Consider the following 13620-nt stretch of genomic DNA (forward strand, 5'->3'; position numbering starts at 1 on the left):
AAAGCTAACCTGACAAAACAGGTCAGCGTTACATGTTATGCTGTTGCAGCAAACACTACAAAACCAAATCTACATTTCAAAATGGTAGGTCTAAAGCTATCATATATACATATATATATATACACACATATATATATAATTGTAACACTTGTAATGATAGGCTTGAAGAACTATGATACCTACAAATAAAGAAGTTACACATCTTCCAAAATTTATTTGTCAAGTATAGAAACTGAACTAAATTTCACTACTTCAGTCTGTAGCACACAGAATCAGTATTTATTAAAGGCTGGTTCGTTTTAGGAGGGGAAGTGCTGTAGATGTTCTCCAAGTTTGTTTCTCCCCAGATCAGCCACTGGGTTCTCATATGTACTTAAAAGGCAGTTGGGCACCAAAACTATACAGGGCTTCAAGCAATGCTGTGCTACACATATACCAGCATTTTAGTTACAAAAAGTCAGGTAGGTATGTGCTTATTGGACAACTACTCCTTCAGGTAGAGTTGGTGAGCATGAGCAAAGTAGATATCCACATAAAGCACTGACATAATTTGTATATGCCATCCTAACATACCATGGGAAGAGTCCTTGATTGAAAATAATAATAGAGTAGCCAGGAATGTACCAATTAAAATAACTTGTCTGTCTGTGCTAAATTCCAGATATTCCTAAGGTCTTAAGGAAATTTAACTGTCTTTACTTACTAGAACTCAATCAAAAACAAGGAAGTACTTTTAGACTTAGTTGTCTCAGAGGTGAAGCAACTGCACAGACTACAGATTTTCTTACTGATGGGTCATATGCACTAAGCAACATAATTGTTTTGAAAAAAAAATAATACTTTTCATCCATATTCTCAAGTCAGGTTGAAGCATGTTCAATTTTGTTTTGTTTATATATGTTAAAACTCCTACAGCATACATTTGTTAAGCTTTTAGATTTTTTAAGTATATTCTCTTTTGCTTATAAAAACAATATCATTCACTGTACCAGTTGCTCTAGTTGGCCTGCAGCTTATATAAGTGACCTCCCCAAACACAAAAATCAGGCTGATCAAGATATGCATAATCTCAGTCTTGCTTTATGAGGTGGAGCCATACACCTGCAAGAACACTGGTGCATAAAGACTGCTCTGTCTTTTCCCCCTCCCTCTCAAATATTTGCATCAACTGGCAAAACCCACACAGAAGCAAAACAATTAAAGTACCAGAGACGGTATGATACAACAGAGAAGCCTGAGGACTGGACCCAAATCTACACTTTGACAGGGTCTCAGTCTTTGGCCTCCTGGAAAGCAGCAGCAGAGCAGGACTGCCAGGACATGGCCAGCCCTGACACACCACAGGGCTGCAATAAGGATCTGCTGGTATGAGACCCAGCACAACCTCAGTGAAGAACAAAGGTGTAGTTCATGCCAATCTGTTAAGGTTATTATGTGCCAGATAGAGAATTAATAAAAAAAATTTTAAAAAGAAAATAAATAAAAACTATGTAAAATTATTAAGTTATCCTTCAAAAGGATCCAAAAAGCAATTGTTGCTGATTTGCATTACATATTTGCCAGTTGCTCATTGACCTATTGGGAGTAAACTATTGACCTCAAGGCAGATTTTAGAGGGCAAGTATGTACTTTGTTCTTAGCACTTCCAGTAAAAAGGGTGCATATTGAATGCACTTGACTGTGCTTCCCTCCTCTCAGTAAAGATGAGGCTTCCTGGTCAGAACCATGCTGATCAGGGTGGGAGGTCAGTCACGCTGCAAATAAGAACTGACATTTCAAAGCCAGAGCAAGATTTTTGTTGTTAAGGAAATGTGCTCTAACAACAGGTTTGCAGATCACAGTAAGGAAAGAACATGTTTCTCTTTTGCTTTTTTAACTGGTGAAGTTCTTGAGCTCCATGGTGGCTGACTAATGGCTGAAGGGGGATTTTATTGCATTGAATTCAAAAATTGTCAGGAAACTTACAGGAAGGAATAAATATTCCCTTTAATACCTGCAAATGAACCAAGATTAACTTATTTACTCCACTCATGATTATTGCTGAGTGTAAAATTCAACAAGTCATAACCTTTGCTGAGTTATAAACCAAGCAAAGAGAATAAAGTGTTTCAAAAAACTGTGCCATACAGTTTTGAAGATGAGCTCTAATGCAAGGTTAGATGCTACCTGAGCTGGGGAAATAAAAATGTTTTCCTCTAATTTGCAGAGCAGCTATAGAACTGTTGCACAGCTGCTGCAGGCAATGATCAATAAGAGGAGAGGGAGACACCTCAAATTCCAGTATGTTTTTGGTCCATCTTCCTCACAGTCTTGAAAAGGAGAGCAATATAATCTGATGTTTCAGGACACAAAGGAATTGCTGAGGAGCTCTTGAAAAGAGCTAGCTATCCCCATAATTTGAAAGTACAATTCTATATCCAAAGCAAAACCAGTCTTATCCTTTGTTGAGTAAACTGGAAGGGCACAAATTACTTTTATTCAAGTAAGTAGTCTGATGTCAAAAATAAGGGCTAGAAAAGATACAAACAAATGACATTCACAATGGGCACTAGAGGAAGAGAAAAGTTCTAGCTGGCACCTAAGCAGGATTTGTGCAAGAAATGAAAGAACGTATTGTACCACAGCATTGGTTCTCGGGCACTCTGCTGCACAGCCTGCCCACCAAGGGAGAAGCTGCTTCCTACTGACACACTTCCACATCCACATGGAATCAGCAGAGGCTTTATTGACCAATTAAAGTAAAACTTAACCGTCATCTTTGCAACTTTTGTTGCTAAATCGTGTCATTCTGTTATTGAAACCTACAGCATACAAATTTAATATAGAGAAAATAAAACACCATAGGAGTTCCAGACTATTCCTCATCTGAAACAGATAATGCAAAATTTCTGAGAAAGGAAATACAGTGACTGAATCTGAAATGAACCCTAGCTTAATAGATGATTCAGTTACTTCTGGGGGGTACTTCTCAGGGCTGCGATTCCTCAACTTCAAAGGCTCAAAACACAGAGAGCAGAAGTGAATGAGGCTATTATCAGTAAAATAACTAATATGTTATTTGACATCGATTTAGTAACAGGGCAAACCCAATCCTCTTCAATGGGGTCTCTGTTGAGAAAAACATTATTTACCCAAAAAAGAGAACTTGTGTCTTCACAGCTGCAAACCCACTTCCAATCACAAAGACAGTTCCTCATTTTCAGTTACCAAAAGCAGTTATGCAGTGAGCAGACTGGTGTTTTCTACAGGCCCAACCAAAAAGGGTATTGAGGGAAAGGCAGCTTGCTTCACTTTTGTTCATTCCCAGGCTGCCCTGTTGACATACCCGTCCTGCGTGGTCACAGTAATCCTATGCTCTCACTCCTGATCCCCCCAGACATACTCTTGTGGTTGCTGCAGCAAGGTTTGCACTTGTCCCAGACGGTACCACTTGTCACTGCAAATAACATGAGATGGAAGAGATGGTAGGAATTTTTTTTTCCCATGGAAAGGCATATTCTCCGTTACCCTTGCTTGTTCTTTGGTGCAATTAACTGTCTTTATTTTATGGAAAACCAGAAAACCAAACCGTGACCTAAATCCAGGACTGTGAGATCAAGACGTGAGAAATGATTCTACTAAAAAATAATAAATCCGTGGAAAACTAATTTTTTTCACTTATATAGTTCAGTCATTAATAAAATCTTTAAGGTATGATTCATAGTTCTAGAAAAATTAACTTTATGTAGCAAGTTTGCCTCACATTCTTACTCCATCTTCAATTGTCGAATGTTACTTCTGAAATTGTGTGAATATTTAAACTGTGAAACTCAAAGTATGAACTATTACTGTAGAGGTTCACATTTAAAGACAAAATTCAATTTTCTGTCAAAAGTAACTCTGACAAGGATAATAAAATCTATTTATTAAATAACGTATTTATAATACAGATCTTTCAAATCAAGACACTTACTTATATTGATACACATTATGCAATTTCCAATGTATTTCAGCACCTTGGTGCTATGAGCTGGTACACTGAAATGAAAAAATATGAAAGAAGAGCAGCTTCCCAAGAAGCTCATAGACATCAGCAATAGGTAACACAATTTGGACCCTAAGTAGCACAGTGACAAATTCAGAGGACAGCCTCCAATAAACAGCAATTGCCCTAAGTCAGCATGAGCACTCCTACATCTTCAAAATACAGACAGGTAACTCTACCTGGTGGCTTTCTTTGAGAGAACTTTGCTTCAAATTGGATGTTTTATGCAGAAGCAGCAGTTTTTTGCTGAAATTACTACAAACATATATATTAAAGGCAAAAATCTATTTTTCAGTGAATCCTATGGATATATCGACAGATATTGGTATTTCCCCTTGCCTTCAGGACTCGCTGCTTAGCCATGATAGGAAAACAGAAAGAGCTTTTGAATAATTAATGAAACACAGGGACTGAAAATAGACCTATTTTCTTCCCTTTCCTGCCTCCCCTTATTAAAAAAACAAGCAAAGTCCTAACAATAGAGCCTGAAGGTTAAAAGGTCCTTAAGAATAACTTCCAGTCAGCTGGTCTGAAAAGAACAGTATGAAGCAAAATGCATCACCTGTAACACCCAGGCAGTATGGCAAGATCTACACAGGAACATAAAAGTTTTTAGAGAGAAAAAAAAAATCAAGGAATACAAGTGATTAGATGAGGACAATACCAGCATATACCCATTGAAGGTGTACTATATTTGTTATTTATACCACCAGCAAGGGAGGCATGTAAATTTCTCCAAAATGGCTTCAGCTAGACAATAATTGTTTAGTTTATGAAATAAAAAAACTCCAAACCTCATAAAATAAAACCCACAAAAAAATCCCACAAAATACTGTCTTCTAAAGTGCTTCCAAGTGTTTTATCTTTTTACATACATTTGCAATGAAAGAAATGCTGCCAATATTTTATAGCTTAAGCATTTCCCACTAAAATACACACATACTTACACTGAAAGTGTGTACTTTACAGAAAGTATGTAAAACTGAAGAACCTAGGATTACTGATAAGTACTTTAGAAGCACTTGGTTCCTACTGGTTTTCCTTTACAGTAAGGCTCAAGTCACTTCAGAGAGGCCTGTAGATTGAGGAGCCCTGTATATGCACGCATTTCAAACTATTTTTATGGTGAAAAATCAGGATTTTCTTCCATTTTCTCCCTTCCTTACACTTTTGGACACAGTTACAAGCTCTTAAGTACAGGCAAAAGGGCCTTTAAGTAGAGCAGAAGGGGCTGCCATCTTCTCCCTGCCTAATCTTTAGGAAGATACGAAGTCACCACAGCATCATATAATGACTTGTGTTCCCAGGTTTTTCTCCTATCCTTCCTGGTTTGTTTCCTCTTGTACTTCTTCAATTCTTCCTCTGTACAATGTATAGTAATTACAGTGGGGGACCTTCCCCCTTTCACCGAGCACCTTCCACACAATTTATCAGAGAATGAGACACTTCACCTAAAACCACAGAAAATTAGCAAGGTGCTCACTTTGAAATCTGTTTTTCACCTTTGCACGTGAGAAACGCGAACATTTCTTTTGTGCAGCTGAAAGCTGAGTATAAGCAGCAGTGCTTTGGGTCTTTGGGTTTTGAAATGCCTTCAACCTTCACCGCAGCTGGTTACCGCTGTCACATGGAGAGAGCGGGGGGGAAGAGAAATCTGGCTGACAAAGGTTGTTAATTGTATACATGATTTTTCCTCAGCAGCTGGCCCCTGGAGAGCGTGAAGTACTATTCTCCTCAGACTGTGGCAGGCAGCGTTTGGCCGGGGGTGGGTGACACCCCCGCCCGGCCTCCCCGCTGGCTGCGCACAGTGACACCCCGGCTGGGCAACCTGCGCGGGCATCAGGCTTCCTTTCTGCCACGAAACGAGAAAAGACTTTTGGGTTACAAATTACACCGGCTTCCACTGACAGCTGAAGGGTTCCCAGCACACGCCGCTTCCCGCATCCCCGCGGGCAGCCCGGATACCCCGCGGTCAGGAGATGTTGTCGGGGCCCCTTCGCGCTCGGGGCGATTGTCCCACGGACCCGAGCTCCCCACGACCTCAGCCCGGAGCACCGGGCGGCACTGCCCCTCACGGCGCCCCGGCGGTTCCCGCGGCTCCGGGACAGCGGCCGCGTCCCTACGGCGGCGACCGCTCCTCCTTTTCGTCACCTTCTTGTCTTCTTCTCCGTGCTCTGATCACCCCTCTCCTCCTCCTCCTGCCGCCCCCGCAGGCCGCCCACGCCCGGCACCGCCCGGCCCGGCAGGTACCGAGGGGGCGGGCGCGGAAGGCGACGCCCTCCCCTCCCCTCCCCTCCCCTCCCCTTCCCCCGCACGGCGCATGGTCGCGGCGGCCGCGCGCTCGCCGGGCTCCCCCTTGGCTGCCGCGCGCCGTGGTCTCGCCCGCCCCCGCTGCCATGTTGGATCGCGCGGCCGCCGGGGCCGGGCCGGAGTTGGAAGTTTAGGGGCGGGAGCGATCGGGATCGGCCCCGGCGCGGAGCGGCTCCGGCGCGGCTGCACCGCTGCCCGGCACCCCCTTTCCCGACCGCCCCCCTCCCCGGCACCCCCCCCTCCTCTTCTCCTCCCTCCTTCCCCGGCCCGCGAGGGAGGCTCCGCGATGCGGCTGCTGTGAGGCCCCGGCGGCGGCGGCGGAGGAAGGGGAGGAAGGGGCCGCGGGCGCCATCGGTCGCAGGGCGGCGAGGGCAGCGCCGGGCCGGCCCCGGCCATGAGCGGCGCCCCACAGCAGCAGCCCCCGCGGCGGGTCACTAACGTGGGCTCGCTGCTGCTCACCCCGCAGGAGAATGAGAGCCTCTTCGGCTTCCTCGGCAAGAAATGCGTGGTAAGTCCCGACCGGGGGGGCGAGGGGACTGGGGCACCCCCAGCCGCCCTACCAGGGCGCGGCGGGTCGGGGCCCGGGGCGGGTGGGGGCGTGTGAGGACAGCCCGGCCGGGCGCTGGGAAGTTGCGGCTGCGGAAGTTTCATCCTGCTCCGCTGCCCCGTCTCGGTGTCGGGAGGGGGGCGGCCCTCGCAGGCCTCGCTGCCCGCCCGGCTCACCCGCAGCGCAGGGCGGGGAGCGATGAACGGCAGCGGCCCCTCGGCCGGCCCGGTCCGGCCGGGCTGCCGGCCCTGCGCGCCGGGCCCGGCCTCGCTCCCTTCGAAGCCAGGCGCGCCGGGCGGCTCCGAGAGCGCCTCGGGCACCGGTGTGAGCGCCGTCCTTCTGCGCCTCGCTGTCCATCGGCATAGGGAGCTCCCGGGGGCCGGCGAGACTCCCGCTGCCCTGCAGCCGACCCGTGCGCTGCCGGGGAAACTGCCCGCAGAGGAACAGCCGCGGGGCTCGAGGGGCGTTAAAGTTCCATTGCTCGACGAGGCTGGGACAGACACCAGGTGCTCCAGCGGCACAACAGAGCAGTGTTGGACGAAGTTGTAGGAAGGCTCGTATCGCTGCTAGGCCTGCTTTGGATTTAGTCTGTACTTTTCTTAGCCTAAACAGCAAGTTCGTGTACTCAAATACTGCATATTTTCCTATTTCTCTATCAGTAAGTTTTGTTTCCGAATACCTTCTTGCATGTAATGTAAAACGGTACTAAAAGTACTTATCTGTATTAAAGAACTATTTGAAAGCTTCAAGAGATAACCACTTTCACTGGAAAAGAAGCTGCTTTTTAAAAAATCGTATTTTTCAAAACAATGACTGTTCTGGTGCATTGTGTCCAGTACCTAAAATACTGTTGGGTATTTGCTGTAAAGCTATGGAGGATGTTTGATGAACTTAAAACTGTGACTTAAAGCAGGATATCCGTGCAGTCATACTGATTCCATGTAACTCTGGACTTTGAAATGGTATTGTTGATCAAACTGCTGCGAGGAAAACATAAGATGCAGCAACAGAACAGGAAGTAGAGAATATTTACATTGGGGTGGGTTAGATAAGATGCTGTCACAGTAACTTATATGTCAGAAGGTATGACCCTAAAATATATGTTTTGAAAAGTATAGAATTGTAGAAATGCCTCAGTTAATTTCAGGCAATGTTTCATACCTTCATCTTCTTTGCTAAGAAGGAAAAAAAACAGTATAAACTTTTCTCTAAATATAAAAAATAGTGCATAAATTCGTGTGTAAATTGATTTTCAGTTTGCTTTTCTATAACTTGATTTTTTTTCTTGTCAGGTGAACACTGACAAGTGTTTTAATTTCTGTTATACTCAGCTGTAAAACTCGCCTGGTTAAGCTCACAACTTTTCTGCATAAATAGTATGTTGAAAGCAGACTGGAGGTAAATATCTTCACAGAATCTGGGTGTCATGGGGATTTACAGCTTGCTTGAAATTACACATTCTTCTGATTTACACTGAATATGGGATGACTTTCTAATTGAGGTTCTTAAAATTGTGGTCTGTTGTTTCCTCTTTTCCCCAGCCTGTTGTGCTCTCTGAGTTAATCATGGGCTTATTATAGTACAGTTGAGGTTCTCTGCTCAATCTTGAGGACTTGAGCATTGAAGATCTAGAGGTATTTAACCAGGCTTTTTTGGCTTACTGTGTGGCATGAGCCAGAAATTCAGAAACAAGTGAACAGATTGAATATGCAGCCCCTTGGAGGCCATTGTCTTAAGCACAGCAGGAACGAGAACCTGGAGATGGTAACAGCCTCAGCTGTCTAACTTGAAACCACAGTATCTCTTGGAGCCCAAGAGGACTCTTGGTACTCTTGACCTTCTGGCTTGTCTCAACATGCTATGCTGATAAATACTGTTTTGCTGTAATGTTCATGATATTTGATCTTGTAATATCCATGTTTGAATTACTCATTAGTAAAGTTTCAGACTGTAAGTGCTGCTTTTTAAGAAAGGAGAATTTTGTGGGTTCTGTAGGATGCTAAATGCTTGCTCTTGCAATCACCTAAAGTATCTGGACTGCCTTGATGCTGCAGTTGGAGTTTCTGTCACTCTGGGGCATAGAGAAGCTACTGGATGTGACGTGTATCAGCCACATTGACATAATTTTAGGTTTTGTTTGACTAGACTTCGCATTTAGATCACTACTGCAATGAACACCAGAGGAAAATTGAGACATTAAACTATGCTCCTAAGATACTCTTTGTAGTAATAATTTATAGAGCTCTTAATGGACACCATAGTGCTGCTATCAGGCCTGTGGTGCTCTGAATCTGATTTATTTCAGTCTTTCCTTTGTTTCTGACTGGTAACAAGGCAGCTGTTTTGAAATAACACTGAGGATTCAACTATCTGATTTTTGTTCTGTGGAAAAGCAAAGGAATTTATCAAGTAGTATAACTTCAAATGCTCCCAGTCTGTGAACTTGGAAATGGACATAGTTCCAATGGCATCTTAAGTAATGGTACCTGATAGAAAAATTTCCTGTGAGTGGGGGAAATGGTGAAGAGCTGTCACTCTGTGTGTTGCTGAGGTTGATACCATTCTGCAGACTACTACTGGTACTTTGAGAAACTCACTAGTAGGCAAGTGTACATACAGAGGGTAATTGATTTTTTTTCTCTACTCTTTTTTTTTCCCTCCACTTGCTGAGCTGTAAAATGTTTATCTGAATCTATAAGCAATTAAAATACCTTTGCCCATGACAAATCAGGCTTTCAAAACCAAGCCACTGGCTAGTAGTCAAAACTGTAGCTATAGTTAATTTGGCTGAAATATGAATCCAGATGTAGAACTATTTACAGAATGTATGCAGCGTAAAGCCCTTTAGGACTTCCATTGTTTAGGCATGTAACTAATTTTCTTTCAGGTTTGTGACCTTTGTTATCTAGGTGAGATAAACCTGTAAAAAGTTTTCAATAATTTTAATAATAATGTGGAAATAAAATTTTATGTACACTTATACTAAGTGGAGCTATGAAATTAGTTTTGTGCATATTAATGATTTTTGTGGTTATGCCCAACTTAAAAGTTTTTGCAGAAGTTCTGGTTAGTTACTAATCATTACTTTAAATAATGATGTGTTTTGTAAGAAAAAGTAAATGCTAAGTGTCCTCTTTATAATCTGTAGTAAAGAAGTAACTTTTATAATTTACATGATTAATATTGGTCAAAGATGTCAATAATGAAAAACTAATTTATTCTGTAGAAATAATTTTTGAGAGGCCTTAGAAAACAAAGCATGAGAAGTATGTACTTGGTAGCATTAGAAGTAGGTAAAATGGAGTATGGATATTTTATGCTGCTTAGAAGTGTGACTCAACACTTGGATAAGGTGTAATGAATAAGGCTAGAAATATGTTGTTCTTTGTAAGATCTCACCATGGTTCATATGGTAAACAGGAACTGATGAAGGATGCAGAAAGAGAAGAGACGCAGCAATAAGCGAAGAAAACTGTTTTGACTGCTTTTAAAAGTGCATGTGACCAGAATAAGTTTGTATATCAGAGCCAAAGAACAAATTGCAGTAATAGTTGAGATAAAACAAAATAAAAACTTGAATGGCAGTTATAGCTCTTAATTGATAAGAATTAAATGTTTTGTCAGGAAGGGACTTGTAAGATTACTTGTGCCTATGAAAACAGCAAGAACTAGGACTTGAAGGCAGACTACAACTCTAAATAATGGGCAACTTCATGTGTCTGAGAAGTGTTGGAACTCCTCAGTTTGAGTTTAGGCTGCAGTCTGTACATCCAAAAAAACACTGACATTGCAGTTCAAAAAATACTTATCCCCTGTACAAGTAGGGAGAACTTAGTCATTAATTCAGTGGTGATTCTCTCAACTTTTCATTTGGTTTTGAGTGAGATGTGGAGGGAGAAGATAAAGTGTAAAGGATGAGGTCTTGTGGAACAGGAGAGTATTGAGAATTATGCCTGGATTTCTTTTGAGATTTGCCCTGTTCTACAAAAGACATGTAGACAGCTTCTTTAGACACTTCACTAGTATCCACTAGAATGAGTTCCCTGAGCAGCTTATCAGTGATAATCTTCCATTCTAGAGGGAATGACAGTAGAGTTTTGACTGTTCCTTAGAAGCAAACCTGTGCCTACAAAACTGATTTTCACAGTAATGGATCATATCAGACTCTGTAGAGCAAGTGGTACAACCATTCTCTTTATCACAGTGTCTTTCTCATGCTCGTTTTCCTCACAGCTTGCTGTTAATGTCTTTACAGCACAATTCACTGCCTTAGCTTATTTATACCCATGGATGAGAAATGTTTGGAGACTGCTTGGGAGCAGTCTGGAAGGCACTGCATCTTGTGGCTGTATGTATTTGAGACAAAGCATCAATTCACAAAGTGTGGGGTATGGTTAAGGAGAAAAAGACAGAAATTTAGGTGTTAAAATCACATAATTGTCAATAAACCTCACAGTCAGTTACCTAAATCTCTTATTCAACTGACTTTAAGATAGAAACTCAGCTAACGGAAGTTTTTATCTTCATTGCATGTCGTGGTTATATCTCTCCTGGCTGTTCTTGTACCTCATGTGCTAGACAAATTGTGTCTTGAAATGAGGAGTGAGTCCTGCTGCAGTTCAGTCACTGTGTGTCTGTTGTGAAGCATTATGTATTGCTGAATAAAGGGTAATCTACTTTGACAGACCTGGAACCTGTACCTCACTCTGTTAAGGCTTCAGCATTAAGCTCTTCTGAGCATCTTTGTAGATACATTTTATCTGTTCTGGAGGCAGGCAAGTGCCAAAAGTCTCTCAGCATCTCTCTGGTTAATCAGATGATCAAGTATGCCACTCATGCTCCTGATAAGTGCTCTGGAATCCTATGGTATACATACACAACAGGATGAAAACAATTTGTAGTCACAAGCTGTTGTGTTGTAACTTACTGGTTTTTCACAGTTAAGAATCATATTAAGGAATTTAGAAGAGGGCAAAGTTCTAATGTAGTATTCAGATGAACAGTCAAGTTTTGATTGCAAGTTTTTCACCAAGATGTCCAGATAGCCCTTGCTTAGGAGAACACCCAAGGAAGAGGTAGGTTCTTGTTAGAAGACAAGGACTGAGTTTGCTGTTTCATGCAAATTTTTAAATGTAAAGACTATTCTTCCTTTAATAGAAAATCGATGTGATTTCTTGGCATTATCTGCTTGTAATTATTGCTTTGAACTTTTTATCACTAGAATGTTTTTCTCTCTGCTTATTTCTTCTGGGGTTCTGAAAGATTTAGTACTAGCTGAATTTGTCGCTAGTGAAGAGTGTAAGATCCATCTTGTAAGAACCATGCAGTTTTGGGCTAAAAACATGAAAATGGGAAATGCTGTAATTTTAGATCTTGAATTTCTTTTTTTGAAAGAGTTCTGGTACTTCTGCCTGAAAAACTCAGCTGTTTTTTCTTTAGAACTTCCTATGACCCTTATTGCTCTACTTTGTGCCGACATTAAGAACTCGTCTGCTGCTTTCATTGATAGTGGATGCAGGTGCCAGCAGTGGTAGCAATTGCCACTGGCAGCTTCTAGCTTAGTGCTGGAATGGATGGAGCGAAGGAAGCATTGAAGATATTTGTATGTGATCAGGGAGTGCCACCTGGGAACTTTGTACTAGTTCATTAACAAACATGAAAAAAGGCCCGATCCTGTCATTGACTTTTTATAGTACAGAACTGTCTGTACATGGGGTTTGTAGAGCTCTAAATGCTCAGTTTGCTGAGAAAATTTGCCATTGACTTGAAGCTGTGTGGTAAGATTTATAGTGTCCTCTCCTCCAGTGAGTATGTTTCATAGGCTTGTCTCTTGAGGAATCTTTGTAGTACAGAAATAAAACTTAGTATACAGGAGACTTACGGTTTCATTACCTAATACCTAGATAATAAAATACAGGAAGTAATGAAAATGTGTCACAGGCACTAGACAGAGTCACTTATTGGTAGGTTAGGGTACAGTTTCTTGAAGAAAGGCTGACATTGTGTTACTTAGCGCAGAGGGATTTTTTTTTTATTGGCTGGTTTGTTTTCTTTGTAACAATAAATATTGCAGAGTGGATTTAGTAGAACTAGAAGTGTATCTTCATGGGTGGTTTTAAACAGCCCACTCTACCGGGACATGACTCAGATGCTGTACAGGATAGTTTAGTTTCTCAGGGTATTTGCCTGTGTGCACTGCCATGCTATCTTCTGTGGTTTCCAGACATGTTGTTGGTGCCTGGATGTTGAATAAAAAGGGAACAGTTGGTGTGCAGTTACCTTTAGGGTCAATTGTAGTTAAATTTGAAGATCCTGAAGTGTACTGTGATCATCACATTACAGGAGCAGTGTTCTCAAAGGTACAAATAGAAAAAGAAAATATGCAGTTCAAACAATCATAGGGACACTTCCTTAGAAGGCTGCTCGCTTGCTTAATTCTTAAAATTTAGTAGTATTTTCTCAGACACTTTTGATTTAAAGGTAGACAGTTTTGCTGACACCTCTTTGGGCAGTAAATGACGCTTTAGGTATCTCAAATTAGAATGTCTGTGTTAAGAATATATGATTCTGGAATAAGTTCATTAAATGAATTACTCAATTCCTGTAGACACAATGTTCTGCGGAGATGATCATTGCTGGCAAAGAAACTGTTGCTGCAGAGCTCCACGACACATTTGCAGATTGCTTCTCACTTTTGGCACTTGCTTTCATACATGCATCTCCACCTTGGTGATGCTGT

General features: G+C 42.1%; 1 protein-coding gene across 2 annotated transcripts in view; it reads left to right on the forward strand.

The window, feature by feature from the left end:
• Window positions 1-6372: 6372 nt before the first annotated feature.
• The window catches only part of WASL (WASP like actin nucleation promoting factor), a 53842-nt gene continuing 46594 nt past the window's right edge, over window positions 6373-13620 (forward strand). The window contains exon 1 of one of the 2 annotated variants that reach the window (XM_068189845.1): window positions 6373-6842. In XM_068189845.1, coding sequence (XP_068045946.1) covers window positions 6729-6842 — 114 coding nt within the window. In that variant the 5' untranslated portion in view covers window positions 6373-6728. The remainder of the gene's footprint in view (window positions 6843-13620) is intronic. The other variant, XM_068189844.1, reaches the window with a different exon arrangement.

Source organism: Anomalospiza imberbis, chromosome 5, assembly GCF_031753505.1.
Source record: "Anomalospiza imberbis isolate Cuckoo-Finch-1a 21T00152 chromosome 5, ASM3175350v1, whole genome shotgun sequence".
NCBI lineage: Eukaryota > Metazoa > Chordata > Aves > Passeriformes > Viduidae > Anomalospiza > Anomalospiza imberbis.